The sequence below is a fragment of the Uloborus diversus genome, chromosome 4 (genome assembly GCF_026930045.1).
Source record: "Uloborus diversus isolate 005 chromosome 4, Udiv.v.3.1, whole genome shotgun sequence".
In the NCBI taxonomy this organism is placed as follows: Eukaryota; Metazoa; Arthropoda; class Arachnida; order Araneae; family Uloboridae; genus Uloborus; species Uloborus diversus.
In genome coordinates this window covers 108,928,642-108,952,142 of record NC_072734.1, presented here as the reverse complement: position 1 = coordinate 108,952,142, position 23,501 = coordinate 108,928,642, and the positions used below count along the sequence as shown (strand labels likewise).

The window sequence follows — 23,501 nt, the reverse complement described above, 5'->3', positions numbered from 1 at the left end:
ATACATTCCCAGCACTGACAGTTCCTTGAACTGTACCAGCCGTATCTGCTTTTTACTCGGCAGAGCGGAGCTGCTATCAGTCATTTAAGATGGCGGTTATTCTTCAGACGTCCACAGCTTATGAGCAGCGAAGGGTTATTCGTTCTGTATCGCAAGGGACAAAAACCCATAGCAATTCACAGGGAAATGCACCTACACACCTTGCCCACTGATTTTCACATTTTCGCTCCACTGAAGAGGTTTATGGCAGGACAGAGATTCGTATGTTACGAAGAAGCCAAGAACGCGGTCCGACGTTGGTTCCACAGGCAGCCGGAAGAATTTACCACAGGGGGATCTCTAATTTAGTGCTGCGATGGGACAAATGTCTAAACCAGTGTGGTGGCTATGTGGAGAAGTAATGTAAGGGACGTAGTACACTAGGTATAGTTATAAATACCTGTATGTACCTGTTTTTGGCGAATAAAAATAGGCGCAAAGCCTTTTTGATTTGCCCTCGTATCAACAAATGCCTTTTCATTACAGCTCTGCGTTTCAGCCTATCGTTTGTTACTTTTCTGTAGTCTTTTCCACCTATCGAAAAGTTTTTCCATCTTGGCATCTTGTGAACTCTCGCGAATAGTCTTTTTTAATGTTTTATGATAATGGAAAAACGTACTCACAATTTGCCGATTTGATGGGAGCTTACTTCCTTTTATTTCTTTTTCTGATGATGTTCCTAGCAGGTAAAGTGACGTTTTGTTTCTCGTCTCTACTCAGGAGGTAGCTGAAAGAGATGTCATCTTTAAACACAATCTAAAGACAATGAAATAAATGTCATCCCATTTAATGAAAACAATAGCCGAATGGGTTCATACACCACAAACAACCGAAAGGAAAACAAAACACACAGCCCGAGCTTGCTGCTGCTTTTTCTATGCAAAAGTTATTTCAAGGGAAGATGCAACTACACTTAGGGGTGGGGAAGTGGGTCACCACACTGTAAGTTATTTTTTTTTTATTGACTGATCGGAAATCGTTCACCGTGTAGAATAAAATAAAAACCTTTGAAATCATTCCCCTTTAAAAGAAATGTTATTTCAGCTAGTGGCATAATACGCTTTTTCCATCTGTCCCAGTTACTGATTTTCAACAGATTTTGATCGTGTCGCGCCACCTCTAAATATTATTCTATTGAATTGAATATTTGCATGCGTCATATTTTTGAATAGTGTAAAAAAAAAAAAAAAGCTGCAGGATAAGACCAAAGAAATTCAAAAAAAAAAAAAAAATTCTTCTGAAGCACCCTTATCCTCATCTATTATCTCTTGATATTTGTTTTTTGGAGCAAGCTCGTGTTATCATCATTAGTTTCACACACTTACACAGAAACAGATCTCTTACCTTTTTTTTTCTTTGTCGATCGTATTTGACGGAATTTTTGAGAAAGCTCTAAATGAGTGCTTCTCAACCTTTTTTTTACTTTGCGGCACACTTGATAGTTGACTTAATTCTTGCGGCACACTGAACCAAATTTCATGTGTCAATATGGACAATGTTTTCATCATTCACTAATCGAAACAAGGAAGGGAAAAAATCAGCGTTTCCATATGGATTTAACACTTAATCTTTTAACTATTTCAGTTTCTTTAGAAATTGAATTGAAGTTCATCATAAATTTTAGTCATTATTATGACCAGCAAGTCCCAAACTTTCATTTAACACGACTGAGAAAGTTATACCTGTTTTGGGGGAAAGTGCGCTTTTTATTCAGCTCTATGATGAGAAGAGCTGCAGGAAGTTTTTAAATCGAGGATCTAGCCACAATGTTTTGTTTTTCTTGAAAAGTATCAATGCAAAGAATAATAGTAATAGCTCATGAATAACGTGATCGGAAATTTACTCTTTTTACTAATAGCCAATATCCGTCCAAAGACGCTAAACCCCAGTTTTAAGGAGCAGTCGCTCCTGAGATCAATAATTTTTTCCTGTGAAGGAAGTTCCTTGCTAATGCGTCAACGGATCATTAACCCAGTCATATTGTTCTGTACCAGTCAACTTGAAGTAGGACTTAAACTTTTGTTCAAAATCATGTGGCCAAATGTTCTACCACCATTTCAAACTTTTCTTTCAGGGTGTGGGGCTAACCTCACTTAGCAGCATCGTAATGCTGTAATTTGAATCTGCGTAGCCTTCATAATTCTGCGAGGCTCGGTTTGCTCCAATTATAGGTGATCTGTTTAATCATGTCCAACGGACCACGATGGAATTCTTCCCTCCACTGCTGAGTTTTTGGTTTTGAGTCCGTTTAATTGTGCATACATATGAACACAATACTCACCGCATCCATGAATCTTCGCTACAGTTCGTTAAGATTCTAAAAAATATTAGCCGCGTACGCTTGTTTTCCCGGAAAATATTTGTCTTTTAATAAACTGGTACCGTAAAGTGGGGCTACTTGAGCTTCCAGGGGCTACTTGAACCCATGAGAAAAAAGTGTTTAAAATCCGTCCTGGTTATTTATAACTCAATGTATAGACTTTAAAAACTTTCTCCATGACAAATAGCAGTACTAGGTAGAGGCTGGACTATGAAACAAAGTTTCTACTATTCCCGCCTTTTTCTGATAGAGGTTATGATTGCAAGTTATCTAAACAATTGCTTTTTGTGTCTGCAAACTTTCACATGTAAGTTCATGTAAACATCTGATATTATCAAGTTCAAGGTCAAGATAGTTTTATGTTTGCATTCTATTTCTTAATAAAGCAACCGCGTTTTAAGGTTATAGCTATATAATTAACACAGTAACTAATATAAATTAGTAAAAGTGCACTGGTTGCCTTAAAATGGGGCTACTTGAACCCAGCGTTCAACCCCAAACCACATTTCATCACTAAATTATGTTAAGTAAGGTTTGTAATCTTTTAAAATAAAGAGGTTAGTTATTATTTATCCCGTTTTTTGCAGATCTGAGGATAAAAAGGGTCCGAAAGTAAAAGAGAACCCCTCGAAGTAAGAAATAATGCGGATTATTAAAAGGAAAAATTACAATTGTTTCCAGATTCAACTAATTCCGGAGAAATGTCTTAGAGAGTGGCATCAGCCCATTTTGACTTAAGTATATCAACTCTAAAAAGGAAATTAAAAGATCGTTCACAAAACAAGCCTGGGCATCCTGTAGTATTTAGTATAGCTGGGAAGAGCAGGTATTAAATATTATCAGAGAAAAATTCCACCCAAGCCATTAAATTGAGGGGTTTTCATTCTTTCTAATGTTTAAATAATGAGTATTTCAATTGGTTTTAGCTGTAGTTAGATTGTTTCTATTTGAGAAATTATGTTTGCCTAAAAATGTTTTTATGTATACGTTGATTTATATTATATTAATTTATATAAATAATTTGCAATCTATGTAAATAGTTTGCTCACTAGAATGTACGTTTTGAGTTTAGTTTTCAAAATCATTAGTCCTTCTTGATACCACCACCTTGATTCCACCTTGATAACACTTTACAGCTTTTTCTAATGGATTGGCTGAATGGGACCAAGTAGTCCAGCGCGGGGCTACTTAAACCCAATTTTTTAAAATAGAAAAAAAATATAGAGAGTTAAAATTGTTGTTTAAAAAAGGCTTTAGGGGGTAGCAGAACGCCTGAAAAGTGGTAAAAACAAGGTTATCAGTTGACATTATGGGTTTAACAATGCATTCAGTGTAAAACTCGCAAAAAGTATGAAATTTCGGATTCAAGTAACCCCACTTTAAAGTATGTTTCGTTTCATCGTGAAACACCAGAAACTTGTACCTCGTCCCCCAACTCAAAAATTCTTGGCTGGATTCGCTTTTCAAAAAACAGCGAACCACCGTGTGAAGAAGCAGGGAGTGATCTGCCCTCATGTCTTCCGAAAGTACAATGAAAGTATGAGAATTAAGTGGTTTTAATTGTATGAAGTTGGCGGTTTTTACTGCCTAAACCAGAGATTCCCTAACTTCAGACCTCCGCAACCCCTCCGAAAAAATAGCGAACTTCGCCCCTCCCCCCCCATTTTTGCCGCGCGAAAAAAAAAAAAAAAAATTTTACACAGTTAAATCAATTTTTTTCTAATATAATTTTACACGTTTTTCCCTTTAAATTTATAAATTCATTGTTCTATTTTGGGTTATGGAAGTGAAATTCTATTTGAAATTCAATACGGAATAAAAATGTTATCACCAAATTTCTACTACAAGTTTACTAATAAAAGTAAACATTTGAAGTTAGTGCACAAAACAGTTAGCCTAGCTTAAGTGTATTAATTTTTCATATGAGTTGCGTTTTTATGGCGTATTAGGATTTTAATTAACTATGGTTCGGGCAAACCTATCCTGGCAGCGTCGTAATACTGTGATTAGTATTTGCGTAGCCCTCCCAATGTTGCCTGTTTAAGTTTGCCTCAATTATAAGGAGCTACCACTCTCTGTTCGCTATCGTTTTATTTGAAGTATAATATCTTAGCTGTAAAAATGTGCCTCAATGTTTGCATTTTAGTTAATATAGATTTGCAACAATATGAACTTCGTCATGTACACAAAATTAATGTGTAGTGTGTTTTCTTCGAAGAGTTCCGAGGGAGAGGAGGGGGGGTGCTGCGTCCTGCATGTACTTAAACAAGAACTTTTTTATACCTCATAAATGTGTTTTCTTTTTGAATTAAAATGTCTTTACTCGTTCTTCAATCTCAATCACATTTAACGGTTTAGCTGGATAGCGCTGAGGACCCCTGACATGGACTCGCGGACCCCCGGGGGCCCACGGACCACAGTTTGGGAAACTCTGACCTAAACCATGGCTAACTTCAGCTCATTTCATATTGTTTGCCAGGAGAGTTTCACGGTGGAGAAAACCGATTTGATCACCTGTATTTTGATTTTTCACATTCAACACAAACCCTTGGATGTTTCCCATCTTCGCAACTGCTCCATCACTGCATGCGCGTGTGCAGTTGTAACACTGGATCCCTTTGCTTTTTATTAATTTAGCTGTGGCGCAGAATGTTTCATTACCCGTTGCACGCAGAGAAAGTTCTTGACAGAAAATAAAATGATCTTGAATGCCGTCCTCATAAGCAAGCCAAAAGTAGTGCACCTTTATCTGTTGATTCATCAACTTGAAATATATAAAGGAAAAAAAAAAGCTCTTGTAGTTTATCAACCATTGTTTTTAATGTCCCCCGTCATGTCATTAACTAGTTGCCTGATAACATCGTCTGGAATTGGCACTTGGACAACTTCATTCATTGCCTGGAACCTATCGTTCCCCGTATTCTATCGTCCCCCGATTTCTTTAGATTTTGGTGAAATAAATGATGACCCTTGTTGGTATTAATCGAATGAAACTAGCAACAATTGATGAAACTAGGAACATTATATGTGATTTGTGGCGCAGGTAAAATAGCTGTTCTTCCTTATTCTAAAACTGCGGAAATACCGTGGCACACTAAGGACCTTGTCGCGACACACCGGTTCAGAAGCACTGCTGTAGTAAAGTAAGAAATAACAACGTCAAAAAGCACAAATTGAAGATTACTGCAGACACGCGTTTCGGCGTTACAAGGAACGCCTTTTTCAAGGCAAAAGAAATGAGTTTATGGCAGTAATCTGCAATTTGTGCTTTGTGACTTTGTTATTTCTTACTTTAGTTTTCAGCGTAAAGGTATTTATTTATCTTACTGCTGTAGTGTCAGGTGAGGGATCATTGTGATGTTGCCAAGTTCCGATAAAGTAAGAAAAGAAACATTTGTGCTAAAAAGTGAAATTGCAGACACGTGTGTCAGGTTTGCAAGTAGGGATGCACCGATTAATCGGCAGTACAGATTAATCCGCCATAATCGGCCACTTGACCGATTATTTATAATCGGCAGAAAAAATAATTTCCAAAATAGTTTTTTTTGGCATATTTTCAAGAAGAAACTATGATGAATACATTTATTAACACAATATATAAATGTAATTTTCTGCAAATATTTCTATAACATGTAGTATGAAAGTCTAGCAAAAATGGAACAATTAGTTTAGAAAGTGCGTAAAACAGAATGAAATAAAAAGGAAGAATCCTCACAGCTGATATTCACATGGCACTATTGTGAATAATTAAATTCCAGGTTTTTCAAATCAGTCAGGTCTTTCAATTTCAGTAAGAAAATCCCCCAACTTCCTACTCTTTTCGCATCACGTGCCTTGCACCTCCTTTTTGTAGTAATTTCTGTTTGTCTTTTGAAGGAAAGAAATGTAACTGAAATACACAAATATTTGTATGATCCCACTTAGAGACGTACCGAGTACTCGGTAACTACTCGGTACTCGGCCTACTCGGCCAATTTGCCGAGTACTCGGTACTCGGCCAAATTCTGATCAGATACTCGGACAATACCGAGTAGTTGCAAAAAATTGAATATTGTCCAAGACAGATACCAAAATTTTTATTAAAAAAAAGCAAGCATTATATTCTGCAATAATTTACAATTAAAATTTATAAGTCAAATTTAAATTTTGAGAATAATGAAGTTTGTTATGCTTCAATGGTATAAATCTTTCTTTTAATGTCCCCAAAGTTTATTAAACTTGTTTATAAAAAAATTATGCAAAAAAAGGCAAGTATAGAAAATATGGAATTTTTATATTAAAAATGGATATTTGATACAAACAAAAATTAGTTATAAAAAATATAAAAATACCTTTGCTTAAAAAATTGAAGGAAATAAAACATGAAGGAAATAAAACAATGTTAAAAGCACAGTGTAGGAACACTGCAGATACGTGTTTTGGAAGTTACAAGGAATTCTTTTTTCTATGCACAAAATGGGAGCTCGTGGATTTAAAGGCATCCGACAAAAGTTGGATTTTTTTGTTGAATGTCTTTACCTTCTCTAGCTCACATGTTATGCACTGAAAAAGACATTCCTTGTAAGGGGGGGGGGGGCGGAAACATGTGTCTGCAGTGTTCTTGCACATTTGTTTTATCTGCTTCAAAAAAATATTTATGTTTGGCAGACTAGAACTATAAGTGATTGATATACAGTGAAACCCCTCCTAACGGACACCCCTCTTATGCGGACAATTTTTAATTCCCCAGTTCCAATGCAAATAACATTATTAAACCCCTGTCCTGCAGACACCTCTCTATTGCGGACAAAAAAAATTGTCCTGTTAGTGTCCGCATTAGAGGGATTTTACTGTAATTTGTTTTAATTCCAACTTGATTAATCATACCTTTTATTTATTTTTAATTTTAAAAATCATTTTTTGGTAAAATTTTTGACAAACAAAATTGTTTATATAATGCGTAATTAAATTTCACCAGGAATTTAGTTTTAAAAACTATTATATGGACAAGGAGGTCTATACTACTATTCCAATAAGTTCAAAATTCATCACATGTGTGTCGGTGGTTCTTGTTAAAACATAATTGGTACTTGGTAACTCGGCCGAGTCGTGAAAGGCCGAGTACTCGGTAACTCGGTACTCGGCCGAGTAGTGAAAGGCCGAGTACTCGGCTACTCGGCCAAAGTGCTACTCGGTACGTCTCTAATCCCACTGCAAACTTCCCTTAACTCTCTCCAACGTAAAAGAAAAGGCTCCCTACTGCTTTAAAAAAAAAAAATAAATAAAAAATAAAAAAATCAGGAGCGTTTATTAAGTTAATAGTATGATACCCTGACCCCAGCTTTTGACTTACACGACTGTTCTTTATCGGTTATTTTGTTCATTTTACTTTTGTATATGATTATATCATACATTTTACAACTTTATCTTTACAATATTAACTTTGAATTCAAGAAAAAAGTAATTATTATTCAATATAATTTAATTTTTAAATCATTAATGTTAATTCGCTACGTTTTTTCAAACAGATGGTTGAAGTAATCTTATTATTATTATTTTTTCTCTTTTGAATAAATATACACAAGTATATAATGTTGCAATATTTTTCATGTGCTGATTATGTTCTCCTTTAACATAGTGCTTTTAAGTAACCTTATATTCTTTAAAAAATAAATAAATTATTTAAATAGCTAACAATAATTAAAAAATACCTTTAAAATAACAGTGCTCTTAAATTAGCCTGCTGACCACAAGCTAACCCTTATTTTCAAATTTTCATGTCTGCTAAATTTTTGTACTAATAATGGAATTTTATTTACAATAACATGAAAATTGGCTTAAAGCAATTGTATGAAATTTTGAAATTATTTTGGGAAAATCTGGAAAGTGGAGAAAAGTAAATCTACTCTAAAGTTAAAATTATATATAAAAAAATGATAGAGACACTGGTAGTATTAAAAATAATCATAATGATCATTAATCGGATCGGATTATCAACAGCCGATTAATCGGTAATCGGCTAATTTGCTTATCGGTGCATCCCTAGTTGCAAGGAGTCCCTTTTTCAATGCAGAACAATGAGCCTATAACCTCACAGTAGTTAAGTGTACGGTAAAAAGGAACTGCTGTTCAATAAGTTCGTTATATAAATTTCGTTGTTTTTTATTTGCTAAAATGACCTTTTTTTTAATTTTCAGCACATCAAAGATAAATTCTGGAACTTTGTCTTCTATAAGTTTATTTTCATCTTTGGTGTAATGAACGTCCAATTCATGGATGAAGTGGTGTTGTGGTGCAGTTGGTTCTCCATTTTAGGATTTCTTCATCTTTTAGCACAGTTATGTAAAGATCGCTGCGAATATGTAAGTCTTATTCTCTGCTATTCTTATTATCAATTTTTTTTTTTTTTTAAAGATGCGTTTAGCTGTTAGTGAGCAATTTAATGAAAAAAAAAAGTTTTTGACCTCATCATTTTCGAGTGTAATCAAATTTGGTACGGAAGGCTAAAAAAGTAATCCTGCCAATTTTTAGTTTCCTATTTTTAAAATTTTACCAAATATAGGGATGTGAAAAAAATCAACATATGCGGGGGGAAAAAAACTACTGTCCTTTCAAAATTACTAACTTTTCCTCTTATTTTAGTAGAATAAAATCTTAAAAGCTGTAAGAAGGTAAGGAATAGAGCATTCTGTTGGTACAATTTGTGACTTTCTTAGGACTGATTTCATTTTCAAAGTTCTTCACAGTTACTTCTGACCTTAAATATCTCAAAAAACGCAGTCTCCAAATTTTTTGGAAAAACAAATATGTATCATGTATCCAGACACTATTCTTCGACTATACCAGAAAAACTAATATCAGGGTCATTCCGTGTGAAATCTACGGGAAAAAAAATGAATTTTTATGAAATGACTTATAGGAGATGGTGGGCCACAATAAGACAAAAAACACATATTTTTCATTTTTTTGTATATTGTCGAGTTCTAAAGCAAAGAAACATACTTGATTATATCAAAGGTACCAAATTATAGTATATTGCACCAAATTTAACTCATTTAATGTTAGGAAAAAAAAAAGTTATGAGGCTTTATAAATTTGATGAAAAGTGTCTCATTGTGACTCAGTTATGTACCACTATGAGACATTAAGTAGGGTCACAATGGGACAGCTGAGTAATCACTGTATTTTACCTAAAGTTTGAAAAATAAATACCTTTAACTAGTTTATTAAAGAAACTTAATTCAGTTCAGAGTTATTAAAAAATTACAGCATCACGTGATACAGACTGATTTTTCTACAATTACAACGATTTTTTTTTTCATAAAATTGATGGTTTCAAGGTCTTGTGTCTCCTTAAAGCATATTTTAAATGTTTAAAACTGTTTTTTTCTTACAGACAAAACCATTTCAATTACAGCAAGCAAAAAAAAAAAAAAAAAAAAAACAGGAAAAGAATAAAATAATAAATACCAAATATTAATTGATAATTAACTTATATAATTGTTTTAAACGGATATTAATTATAATTATAAAGTGTTTTGAAATAAGTACCATGTTTGGCAACCTCATCAACACCTAACGAGTTTCTAATTTTGATTTTTACAAAGCTCTGTAGTAAAATAAAAAGTTCACTTGTAATAATTAATTAAAATATAAATATTTTTAAATCAAGCCTATTTTTTTATTATTAAATTTCTTTTCTTTTTTTTTTTTGTAAACTAAAATAAGAGAGAGAAGTTGATAAGTATTCTACACTTGCTTACTGCTGCTTGGGCGACAATGAGACATCTCATTGTGGCCCAAAAAATTTGTCTCACTGTGGCCCAAACAACAAAATAAAGATTTTTGCTTCATATCATTAAAATAAACCATGAGTTAAAAAAATAAAGCTGAGTAATAAAAGATTAAACTGTCAGTAACAACATAAACTACAACACTTACCTTAATTGTTGAGGTTTTTCAAGATTATGATAGGATGCAAGAAATTATCCAAATAACTTTCAGTATTCCCCAAACAGTAACTAATATTTTTCAACAAAACAAAAAACATGTAACAGCATGGAACTAGGAATTCTGAGAAGCATTTTGGTTACGTTTACTACTCCTTGGTGGTGGTAGTTGTCAGACTTGTATACATTTTGAATTTACAATGTCTCATTGTGGCCCACCCTCCCCTATGTAACTTTAATGTTTCAAGGTCATGCGAATCATTATTTGACCTTGAATATTTTAAAAGGTAGATTTTTAATGTGGTCTAATTGCTTTCTAATTTGGGGAAAATTTCAGAATGAGGCAGCAATGGGATAATACTGAAAATTAATTATGAAATATTTCCCCACTATGTGGTTGCTAAAAGATAAGTTATAGTTGAAAATCCGTTCCTTTTACTATTAAAAATGTGCGAAAAAAATCAGAATAAGACTGCAATTGGCTCATGATGAGACATTAGACAATAATGGCATCTGAAAATATTTACAGAAAAAATCGCAAACCGGAAAATACTCTTCATGACTTATGGTTTGTATTCTTGCTTTGAGAGGTCGTAAACCCTTCTTTTTGGGTTTCCACGGGGGTCAACTTTTGTAACAATATCATTTATTGGTGCATTAAGAATATTCTTAAAGTTCGGATAATAGAAGGAAGAGGAAGGTCCATGTAGATGTTAACACTTCTTCTGCACTGTTTTTTTTTTTTTTTTTCTTTGTCTGCATCTAAAACACAACCTTGTCAGTCGTCACTAATATCCATCATATCTTCTATTATTCCAACCATTTATGAGCATTCTTTCTCAAAAATTGTGACTTGTTCTACTGCTGAATTGTTTGAAAAGATTCACTTCTATCAGATTCTTGTTCAATGGAATAAAAGAATTAAATCTCTAAGAAGAGCCTCTATTGCTATCATTTTCTTAAGTTTGAAGGTCTCTTCTCCTTTTTTCTGGAAAATAGTACTGTACTAAAGATTTATTCACGTAATATTTCATTTGCCTTATCAAACTGGTGTCGTGGAGTCATAACCAGGTCACCATAGGTCGTTTGATGACCGGCTCTAGCTGCAATTAAGTACTTTATAAGTACCACCCACCAGGTCCCGAATTAGATACTGGGAGGTCTTAGGCCAAACAGTTTTTCGGGGCCCCATATAGACACACCTTACAATATAGTAAAATGTGGGCTCCTAAAAAGTGGGATCCCTTGGCCACGTCCTAGTTAGCATATTCAGTTATCCGGTTCTTCGATCTACACCATCTTAACTTTTGCCATGAAATGTGAAAAAGAAATACATTTCCACTTAGATCGCACAATCTTATGATTAATGTTTTCCAAGATAAAAATGATTGAACATGTTTTTATACCAAGATGTAACCCCATAACTAGTGATTTTATAAAGCTTTTAATTTCTAAAAGATATTTTTTTACTGCCTTTTTTCCCCCATCTCACCATATATGAGCATTGTGTGTGTGTGTTTTGCATCCAATTTAGAAAAGGAACAGAGGAAGGGAGGATTTTCAATCACTACTTAATGGTTAGCAATCGTATAGCGGTGATGTTATTACAAAAGTAAACCCCGGCAAGAAAGACGAAAAGACGGGTTTACGTCCTCTCAAAGCAAGAATTGATTTTTGAATACCATAGGTTATGAAAAGTAAATTCTTCTGTAAATATCTTCAGATGCCATTATTGTTTGTGGTCCACAACTCAATTTCCATAATTTAAATGTTGAGACGGTGAACGTCGTTTCTTTTATTATCGTGAGCCAACTGGAGTCTCATTCCGAATTTTTTCGCACATTTCTAAAATTTAATTAATGATTTTCAATTATAATTAATCAATTAAGAACAGCACAAAGGGAAAAATTGCATTATTCTGCGGCATCGAAATATTTCAAAATTAATTTTTTTAGTATGATCCTTTTGCTGCTACATTCTGAAAATTGGACCACTTGTAGGCCACATTAGTAAGCAAAAAATACATTTTTTTTTCTGATTTAAAAAAATCTACTTTTTAAAATATTCAGGGTAAAACAAAGATTTGTATGACCTAGAAATATTAATATCACGTAACCTTGCCAAGTGACATCACGTAAAAGTCTATTCAAACAGCCTTAAAATGATACCTAGTACGATACTTTAGCTCCTATAGAAGCTGAGTAAAAGAAGTTTTTGTAAGTACCCGAAATGTCACTTACTGCCATTTTTCATGTACTTTGGGGGCCTCGCACAAAAAACTTAACATTGAAAAATAAAATAAAAACAATTAAGCTAATTATACGTTTGATGTTGTCCTGAGGCAGATGGACCCAAAAATTTTGAACAGCCACTTTTAAATCTTGCACAGTCTAAGTAGCCCGGCGGCATCTGGCGTTTCAGCTGATCCCATACATGCTTCATAGGGAACAAGTCGGGGGAGAGGGCGGGGCAAGGAAAAGTCTAAAAAGGACGTAAGAAGTCTTGAGCAACTCTAGCTGTATGCGGGCGAGCATTATCTGACTGGAAAATTGCCCATGGGAGACCACTTGGGAACGGTCCTGCATGTGGTTGCAGAATGTCATTAACATAATGCTGGCCTGTTGAGGTTCCACTTACCACAACTAGAGTGAACCAGCTACCATAGGCTGTGGCCCCCCCCCCAGACCATTATGCCCGCCGTGCGGGCGGTGTGTCGTGCGAACGGGTGGAATGGTTCTTCTCTCCAGGGCGCCTCCACACATGTACTCTGTTATCATCTGACCCCAAAACGAACTGGGGTTCATCACTGAACAACACCTTTCGCCAATCAGTGACATCCCACATCGTTTTAACTTTGCACCATTGTAGACGGGGTTGCCTATGTTTTGGTGTGAAAGGAAGTACACGAAAAGAGCGTTTGGACAACAGATTAACTTCCGCAAGATGTCTAGAAATGGTTCGGGGAACAACTGCTACCCCTAAGTCTACTTGTATGGTGGAACGAGTCACGAGGGATCCACGAGCGCTTGCCGCGCGATTCTGTGATCATTTCTCCTCGTCGTCTTCCTGGTCGCTCCAGACCCGGTTTTTCGCACGTGGCTCTCGTGTCCACTGTCTTCAACAATTTCTGTCGGAAACCACCTGTAATTTTTATACCGATGGTCAAACCTTTCTCATACTCGCTTGACTGTGAAAAACGTTTTCTAACTCGTCTACGTGGCATCCTTCACTCATAAAGGTTCTCCCGCAATCAGGATGAAATCCTAGCATTTATAAATCTTAAATTATGCACTGGTTTATATAGCACCTTTTTCCCGATTGCGCCAGTACTGTAGGGTAAACGGTTTTTCGCATTGACACCAAACTTAAATCGTTTGCATATAAGACGTTACTCTTCTTCCATACAAAATTTCGCGATTGTACCTTTCTTCTTTCTTGAGGCGCTATTTTCACAGTTCCTGAGTGTATATTTTATTGCTTTAATACTGTACCTTGCTTCCACTGTACCGAAAATTAGGCTGGAACCGTAATATCAAGGCTCCGCAAAAAAAGAAAAGAAAAGGAATGTTTACGTATTTTCTGCAAATGTGTCACATTATTTCTGTCATAAAATGATTATTTTTTGGGCGCATTATTTAAGAAATATGTATGTTTTGACTAATCGACAGGTTATTTGAATACAAGATAGAATGTGAAAGCGCAATTTTGTTTCATAAACACAGTTCTTATAATAGACAGAATAACTAATGATAATATAAACATTTGCTTTTTAGCCTACTTTCCCAGTAAAAGTCAGAAAAAGAAGAAAAAAGCATGAAAGAAGGTTTAATGCATCTTAAAAATATCGCGGAGAACAAAAAAAAAAGTCGAAAATATATAAAATAATTAAATAAATATCGAAAAATTAAAAATTGGAAAGTAGAGTATTGAGATGGGGAAAAATGTCTGTCGGTCTGTCTGTCGATCTGTCTGTCTGCCCCCCCCCCCCTAATAACTTTTGAATGAATAGTCCGATTCGAAAAAACTTTTTTTTGTTCGAAAGACCTCACCGCATTCCCATATTTCACTTTTTGATTTGAACTATTTTTGTTCAATTTTGAACAGTTCAAAAAAACTTAACATTAACGCCTACGGGGAAATTCAAGGCAATTCCGAACTGTGAAGCGCATTTGCTTCAAACAAACTTTGTAGGAAAAAACTTTTGATGAAAAACTTGTATATAAAATATCTTTTTTGATTTGAACAATTTTCGTTCAATTTTGAACAGTTCAAATCCCTTAACATTAGCGCCTACGGGGAAACTGAAAGTCAATGTAGATTCCGTACTTGAAGGCGGATTTACTTCAAACAAATTTTGTTGGAAATAGCTCTTGACGCCAAACTCCAGGCTTCGACTCCGAGAATTTAGGGACACTTGACTCCGACTCCTGTGCCCGACAATTAATCGGACTCCGCCTCCCCGACTTCGACTCTGACTTCGTAGCTTTGACAAAAATTTATACACGGAGGACAAATGACTGACTCCGATTCTTAGATATTCGACTCCGACTCCTTTATCACAAAATGAGATTGACTCCGACTCCGCAGCTATGGTTTTGACTGTGAAATAATTATTGTTGATCTGACTTGTTTTTATTATTTTTACGCTAAAGTTTTAATTTAGGTATTCAGTTTTCGACGAATAAACTCGAAGTCATTTATGTTTCTACATAAAGATATGCGCAGACGATTTTTTTTTATTTTTTTTGACAATGAAAATTATTTCTTTAAGTTGACATTTTATTGTTTTTATTTATTTTGGTAAGTGCATTAATTCATTTAAAAAATTGTTTTTGGCAGCAGGGGAAAAAGAAAAGTTTTTTGAGCAATCACGATTGCTTATTGTTCTCACTTGACCGTCTTTGGTGTCCGTGCCTTTTTCAGCTTGGACCAGGCCTGCAGCACCACCGTCCACCGGCGGCGGCGCGGCTGGTCCTGAGCACTGTCCACCGGAATCCACTTTTGCTGGGCGGTGGCGTCCATGTCCTACACATGCATGCTCATACACAGTCGCTTACGCGCTCACGCCTTTACACACATACACACGCCTACGTGCACACACGTAAGCCTACACACACAACTATACATACGTAACCACCCAGGAGGAGGGACATGCTTGGGCGGGTGAGCCATTTCTAGAAACAATAACTCTAACCAGTAGGGTCTTGTCGCAACTCGTGATTGCCGAAAACATAATTTGAATTCAAAGTTTCGGAATTCAAATTAGAGTTTTTTTTGATATGATGTATTTATTTTACTCTGAGCTTATTAATTTTAACTATAATACTTTCGTTTTGAAAGCTGTAAAAGTTTTTTTAATGGAAAAAAGTGTATTTGCTGCTTTGTTTAAAAGTTGCTTCTATTTTATTTGTTCGTTTTTTTTTAATTTTTTTTTTTAGATGAGTGAGGATTATTTTATTAATAGAAATCAGCTTTAAGTATTTTTAAAATATGTTTGAAAAAGTTGGTGTTTTTTTTTTTTAGAATATTGATCAGGTACTAGAAAGTAGTATGGGTATACGGGAAAGTAGGCTCGTCTAGTTCTAGACAGAACTTCTTGTTCCTATTTGAGATGATTAATCAGTTATTGTAAATAGCTTTCCTTGGTATTCATCGATTCAATAACATAATTTTTTTTTTCTTGTTAAGAGTTGGAACGTTTTTCATGAGAATTATTATAAGACTTAAACGACCTTTTGAGTACTGTTGGAACAAAATTTCAAGCATTGGTTGTTAAAAGAGCCCTGGCATTATACGCAAAACTTTGACATTGTCTAAAACTTGCAGTTTTAGATTTAGAAGGTTTCTTACTAATTACTAATAAGAATTGTGTTTATGAAATAAAATTGCTATCACTTGCTAGCTTATATTCAAAAACTTGTCGATTTGTCAAAATATGTATATATTTCATGAATAATGTGCCCAAAAATTATAATGTTTTACCAGAAATAATTCAAAACATTCCTGTAGTAGGAAAATATCCAAACATTCCTTTATACTTCCTTTTACAAAAAAGGAAGTATTGTATTCGCGAAAAAATTTTCACTCAAAAATCGGCCTTAATTTCCATTTTTCTCACCCCCGAATGAATGTTGACTTCTTTTTCCGACTGGACCACACGTGGATATATGCCTAGGAACCTACAGACACCCGAAATATCCATTTTGACGACCCCCGAGTTAATTACAACGAATTTTTTCATGACGTCTTACATACGTACGTATGTATGTACGTATCTCGCATAACTCAAAAATGGTATGCCCTAGAAAGTTGAAATTTTGTACGTAGACTCCTAGTGGGACCTAGTTGTGCACCTTCAATTTTGGTTGCATTTGGATGTTTCTAAGGGAGTCTTTTGCCCCTTTTTGAGGGGAAAACATTGTTAATTTCGATGTAAACTCAAGTGGTGTTATAATTTGTCGGATACTTGGCAATATATCACCAGTCTTTAGGTCGCCAAGTTTTGTCGCCAACTTGGCGAAAAATTTGGCGACTTTTTTTAATTTTAAATTTGATTTTAATTTGGCCATTGTTGATATTTAGAGAGTAAACAATTGAATCACATTAAAATTGCCAATGATGGGGAAATGACATTAAATTGGAGTAAAAGGAAGTCATGTGATGCACACATCAGCTGGTTTTTTTTTCTGGAAGAATAGTGTTAGAGCAATAATATATCTATATATTTTTTAAAAAAAATTCTGAGGGGGCGTGTTTTGTGATATTCAAGGTCCAAAGTAACGGTGAATGACCTTGACCTAAAATTTGTCATAAAAGTGGTGTAATATAACAATAGAAAGTTCTGTTTCTTTACTTCACAATGGTTTTCGTATTTTTATTCTATTGTAAAATTAAAAGAGAAGTTACTGTCATTTGTAAGAGTAAATTTTTGATTATTTCCGCACATTTTTTTAATTTTTATTTTAAGTTTTAGTCTAGTCATATTATGCAAAACAAGCGGCTCAAATCGCAAAGCACGATGTAGTTCTGATATTTTAATATGTTGTTTCGAACACTTAGGGTAGTGTAAATCTAAGTTTGCAGTTTTCAAAAACTTGTGCTCGCTGCGTAATTCGTGAAAAACTGCGAAATTTGCAGAATTTTTTTAGTTTTTCCTTTCTAACTCTAAAACTACACAACTTTTGATTTTAAGGTATAGATGCGTATGGGAAGTCATGTTAGCGTTATCTGCATAGGGCTGTCAACCATTGTGTGTGGCCTATTTTATTCTTTTTTTTTTCCAATAACTGGCAGTTTTTTTTTTTTTTTCAACACATCATTCTTTGCCCCTTTTTGTAGAATAGGGTCTTCTTCTCGAGATCTCGATTATCAAAAGATCTCGATTATACCCATCAGTAATAGAAACTATCTGACGACAACAGGGATATGGGAAGTTTCAGTTTCAATTTCGTTCCGTCAGGGCTGCCAGCGATAAATTGGTATACGTACTTCGAATTCCGTTTCAAGTGTTGCCGTGTGTTATGAACGAGTCAATATATCCCCTCTTAATTCGGAACTAATAAATTGTATGGTGTCCGAAAGGAATGAGCTGCGTTCCCGCTAGTGAGATAAATATACGACAGAAGTAGTCTCATTTGTTTTTTTTCGTTTTTCATTTTTTTAATACAAATATTTCTTTTCAGTATTTTTCGCAAACCTTTTATTCAGCGTAATATCAATGGTTTACGTTTAATTAGAATTTTGAATCGTGTTGATACCTCAATTGGTTAGTTTTCAATTGTTGCATTAAGATGCTTTTTTAACCAACACGCATTCATTTTTAAGGGCCCTCAAAAGGCCATATCAGCCTTGTCAGAAATTAGGGGCACGGTCCTTAGAAGGGCCCCACTTTTGAAAACTTATGGGCCACCTTGACCTTCGGCGGCCCTGTTAATTTTCCCTTTTACTATAATTAAATACTAAATTACTAATTAGAGGATGCAGATAATTTCTTGAAATTTCAAACACTCACCCGTCACACAAAACTATCAAAGACTATGTATTTTTGAGTTAGTATTTCAATTTCTCCGTAAATATGTCCCGTATTTCCGTTTCAAACGATATATCGGACGGATAGAAATCTAAGTATCGTTACCGCGGTAATAGATATATATCTATATATGACAATATATCAATATATCGCCTAGTCCTGTTTAAGAGTTAGAAAGGAGAAACTAAAAAAAGTCTGAAAATTTCGCAGTTTTTCGCGAACTACGCAGCGAGCACAGGTTCTTGAAAACTGCAAACTTTTAGATTTACACTACCCTAAGTGTCCGAAACGACATACTGTCCAACCACGGATTGCATGGAATTTTCAAACGTCCAGATAAGACGAATCGATGTGAATAAGGGGGAAAAGTAAAAATTTGAATCGGTTATTCCGCTCATTTGAATGCGACTCTGCTTCTCAAAAGCTGACATCGGTAAAAAATCATAGATTTGTCCATTTCCAGCTGTAAAACGGATGTTTGTCTTTCCGTACAATCTGTGGTCAGACAGTATTAAAAAAACAGAACTACATCGCACTTAGCGATTTTTATGTGTAATAAGACTAGACTATTGATCGGTTTTCAAAATAGAAATCGAAATATTGACAGGATTGCTTATCCTGTCAGCCGAATTTTATTTAAATCTGAAATGGTGAGGTATAAAACCTTTTTTTTTTTAAATCTCATGTGGTCATAGCTCAGTAGCTATTATAATTCAGAATCATTCAACAGCACCGTAACTAAGCGATTAAAGGTAAATATTTAAATAATAACATGCAAGAGTAACTAGTCTGAAAGAAATTGCTAATAAAAAAGCAAAGAATACAAAATATCACGAATTTGAGATTTGTTGTCTGGAAATATTAATGGCAATTGAAGCTTCAGTGCTGAAGACTATTATTTGTATTAAGTAAATGATTGAATATTACTATAAGTTTTTTAAGAACTTGAAACAAATTGAGGAAATCTGTTTTAATCCATGAGTTTTACGGATGAAAGCCGCTATATTTTTACCCGACTGCGCGTGCGCGACGCAAAGAACGGTAATGTATTTATAAGTCTATGTATGTATGTCTGTTCCTATGTGGTGTTCTGGGGGCTAAACGCCTTGGCCAATTTTGGTAATTCTTACGTCAATCGATTTGTCTTAACCTTGGTAGTGTCACTAAACACATGACAGTAATCAAAACTCACCATATCAACAACCAGTTGCCATATTTTGTCAGTTCGGGATCGGCGCATGTTGGGTGTTGCACATTGTGTCGCACGCTACCTGCGTGTGACAAATGCAGATAGTTTTCGCTGCCTGATTTTTTTTTTTTTTTTTTTTTTTTTTTGAAATTTGGTAATTGGGATCTCAGTGGCCGAGTGGTCTAAGTGATTGCGTTCCTGCTTGAGGCGGTGGCGGTGGGTCAAGACACCCTCGCTTCGGATGTACTTTCCCCTCTTTCTGATGTAAATTCTTTCATGTGTTCTTTATATGTATTCTGTACTGTAATAAAAAATATATTATGCGTAACGAAGGCAAGACACTCAGATTGTAGTCCTCAGCAAAATAAACCCGTGCAATAAGCACCAAAAGAAAGACAGTAAACTAATTCGATTTTCAACTCTAACATGTTGCATTTGTTTTTGCCTTGATTCAAGGAACTGAGTTTCGCGACGTGTACTTTCTTGAGAGGCTTTTTTAGTTTTGCGAGAAAGATTTGACTGACGGGGGGGGGGGGGACATTTCCGATTTCGCGTCATCATGTGTTATACAGGCTGTTTATATGGCTATGCTGTGGTTGACTTAAGTTCGCGCATTTTTGCCGAAGCTCAAGCACATGTAGCTTTAAGCCGAGTTAGGTCCAGTAGTTCAGACCACCGCAAGTTACTTAATAAGCCCTACGACAAACAAACTCTCTCAATGAAATGACAAGGTTGCGAAATGTACCGTCTTATAATCATAATAACTAAGTCAAGGAAAGTTAACTAAAAAGTGTAAAATAAAAAATTATTAAATAAAAATAAAAAACCCGACTGCGTAAAAAAAAAAAAAAGAAAATGTATAAGCCCAGTATTTCGGAATGTATTAAGTACTACTGAATAACTACACCGTTGAAATAGTTTTATAACCATATATACAGATAAGACAAATCATAAATTCAAAAGCAGAATAGAAGGATCAACAGTCGGGAGCTCATTCAAATTTTACGGGGTTCCTTGAATCAGAAACGAATGGACCCCGACTGTTGATCATTCTTTTCTGCTTTTTAATTTATGATTTGTCTTATTTGTGTACGGTTATAAAACTATTTCAACGGTGTAGTTATTCAGTAGTACTTAATAACATTCTAAACTACACAGGGCTTATACAATTTTCTTTTTAGTTTTTTTTTTTTTTTTTGGTTTTTACGCAGTCGGGTTTTTTGTTTTTATTTAGTAATATTTTTTTTTAAATACTAAATTTGTTTTCAATTCAAAATTTCTCTTTTCAGTTAAATAATAAAAACTCTTATGTACAAACTGAAACTGCATGTGTCATATATTTATTATATATTGGTTATATTAATTCGAAATTTAAATAATTAATAATTTAAATCTTTGTAACATGCAACTGAATTTTGTGTCTGTACCTATGATGAAAAATTTTTTTTCCCACTTTTTAGCCTACTTTCCCAGTAAAAGTCAGAAAAAGAAGAAAAAAGCATGAAAGAAGGCTTAATGCATCTTAAAAATATCGTGAAAAACAAAAAAAGTCAAAAATAAATAAAATAATTAAATAAATATTGAAAAATTAAAAATTGGAAAGTAGGGTATTGAGATGGGGAAAAATGTCTGTCGGTCTGTCTGTCTGTCCCCCGCTAATAACTTTTGAATGAATAGTCCGATTCGGACAAACTTTTTTTTGTTCGAAAGATCTCGGCGAGGACACCTCATTCCCATGTTTCACTTTTTGATTTGAACTATTTTTTGTTCAATTTTGAACAGTTCAAAAAAACTTAACATTAGCGCCTACGGGGAAATTCAAAGCAATTCCGAACTGTGAGGCGAATTTGCTTCAAACAAGCTTTGTAGGAAAAAGTTTTTGATGAAAAACTTGTATATAAAATATCTTTTTGATTTGAGCAATTTTCCGTTTAATTTTGAACAGTTCAAATCCGTCTACGGGGAAACTAAAAGTCAATGAAGATTCCGTACTTGAAGGCGGATTTACTTCAAACAAATTTTGTTGGAAATAACTCTTGACGTCAAACTCCAGACTTCGACTCCGAGAATTTAGGGGCACTTGACTCCGACTCCGACGCCCGACAATTAATCGGACTCCGACTCCCCGACTTTGACTCTGACTTCGTAGTTTTGGCAAAAATTTATACACGGTGGACAAATGACTGACTCCGATTCTAAAATATTCGACTCCGACTCCTTTATCTCAAAATGAGATTGACTCCGACTCCGCAGCTATGGTTTTAACTGTGAAATAATTATTGTTGATATGACTTGTTTTTATTTTTACGCTAAAGTTTCAATTTTGGTACTCAGTTTTTGGCGAATAAACTCGAAGTCATTTATATTTCTACATAAAGATATGCGCAGACGATTTTTTTTTTTGACAAAGAAAATTATTTCTTTAAGTTGACATTTTATTGTTTTTTTTTTTTTTTTGTTTTTGTTTTTTTGTTTGTTTTGTTAAGTGCATTATTTCATTTAAAAAAATGTTTTTTGGCAACAGGGGAAAAGAAACGATTTTTTTTTTTTTTGATATGATGTATTTATTTTAATGAGCTGATTAATTTTAATTATTTTTTTCTCGTTTTGAAAGCTGTTAAAGATTTTTTTTAATGGAAAAAAGTGTATTAGCTGCTTTGTTTAAAAGTTGCTGTTTTTTTTTTTTTTTTTACGCATAAAATTTTTTTAGATGAGTGGGGATTATTTTATTCCTAGAAATCAGCTTAAAGTATTTTTAAAATATGTTTGAAAAAATTTGCGATTTTTGCTATTTTTGAGAATATTGATCAGGTACTAGAAAGTAGTATGGGTATACGGGAAAGTAGGCTCATCTAGTTCTAGACAGAACTTCTTGTTAGTTAATAAAGTATTTGCTGCGATTAACCAATGGACGATTAATTATTTATGCTTTTATTATTATCAACACATTCATAATATCTACTATCCTATTTCCATGCTATCGGGGACGAGAGTAAAAAAACATTGAGAATTATTGTAAAAAATGTTTCGCAAAAATATTTATTTTAAAACATCTTTGCACATTAAAATGTTTCAATATCAAAATTAATGTACTGTCAGATATGTTATCTCGAAGAATCTAGGAATATTATAATAAAGCCGCGATTGAGGACTTTACAGGTAAAAAGTCTCACCCCATTCTGCGTCGGGGACGTCTAATGGGGTACATCTAAAACTGGCTACTTTGGGTTTATTTCTGGATTTTTTAAGAATGCATTACAAATTCTTTATATGTAAAGGGAATATTATGTCATACTAAATTTAAAATCATTAAATTAAAGTTGTTTATCCCCCAAGAGGGATGACACAACCCACCAAAGCTACAGAGCCCCCCTCTCCCCGTAAAACGAAGCAGTACCTCCGAACCCCCCTCCATACACATTTCAAGTGGAAATATTTCCTGCAAAGTTAAAGTTAGAAATCAAGTATGTCCTCCAAGAGCGATGGCGCACCTCCTCTCAAAGCCACAGCTTTCCCCAAGTAAAATAAGACCTCCTTACCGCCCCCCTCCTTTCCATTTTATGTTGAAGTATCATTTCATAGAAAATTAAAATGCATGAAAAACAATGCACAAAAACAGTGGCTTACCCCCCCCCCCCCTTTCAAAAAAAAACAATAAAAAACGAATTAATATCTTTAATCCCCCTCCTCTCTGTTGGCTTATTGGATTAAATGGTGAAAAAAATTACGCTGAACTGTTTTTTATCTCATACTTTATTGCTTTTTTTGCAGTATTTAAACTCAAAATTTTTAATATTACATGCATGCCTCAACTATATCATTAGATTGAGATTAACTCTCCGTTAAAACTGGAGTTTTAAAATGATTTCCCCTAAGCTTGTAACAAAAAATCTACTTTATCAAGATCTTTTTGGTATCTAGATCCTCGGCAAAATCGTTATTGTTGGTCTAACACAATTTGTGCATATAGTTGATCACTTCAGTCCAATTTCAGGC

General features: G+C 34.4%; 1 protein-coding gene across 1 annotated transcript in view; it reads left to right on the top strand.

Moving 5' to 3' along the window:
• LOC129219626 (E3 ubiquitin-protein ligase AMFR-like) overlaps nucleotides 1-23,501 on the top strand; it is a 202,741-nt gene that overhangs the window by 66,468 nt on the left and 112,772 nt on the right. The window contains exon 3 of the mRNA XM_054853884.1: nucleotides 8,536-8,700. Coding sequence (XP_054709859.1) covers nucleotides 8,536-8,700 — 165 coding nt within the window. The remainder of the gene's footprint in view (nucleotides 1-8,535; nucleotides 8,701-23,501) is intronic.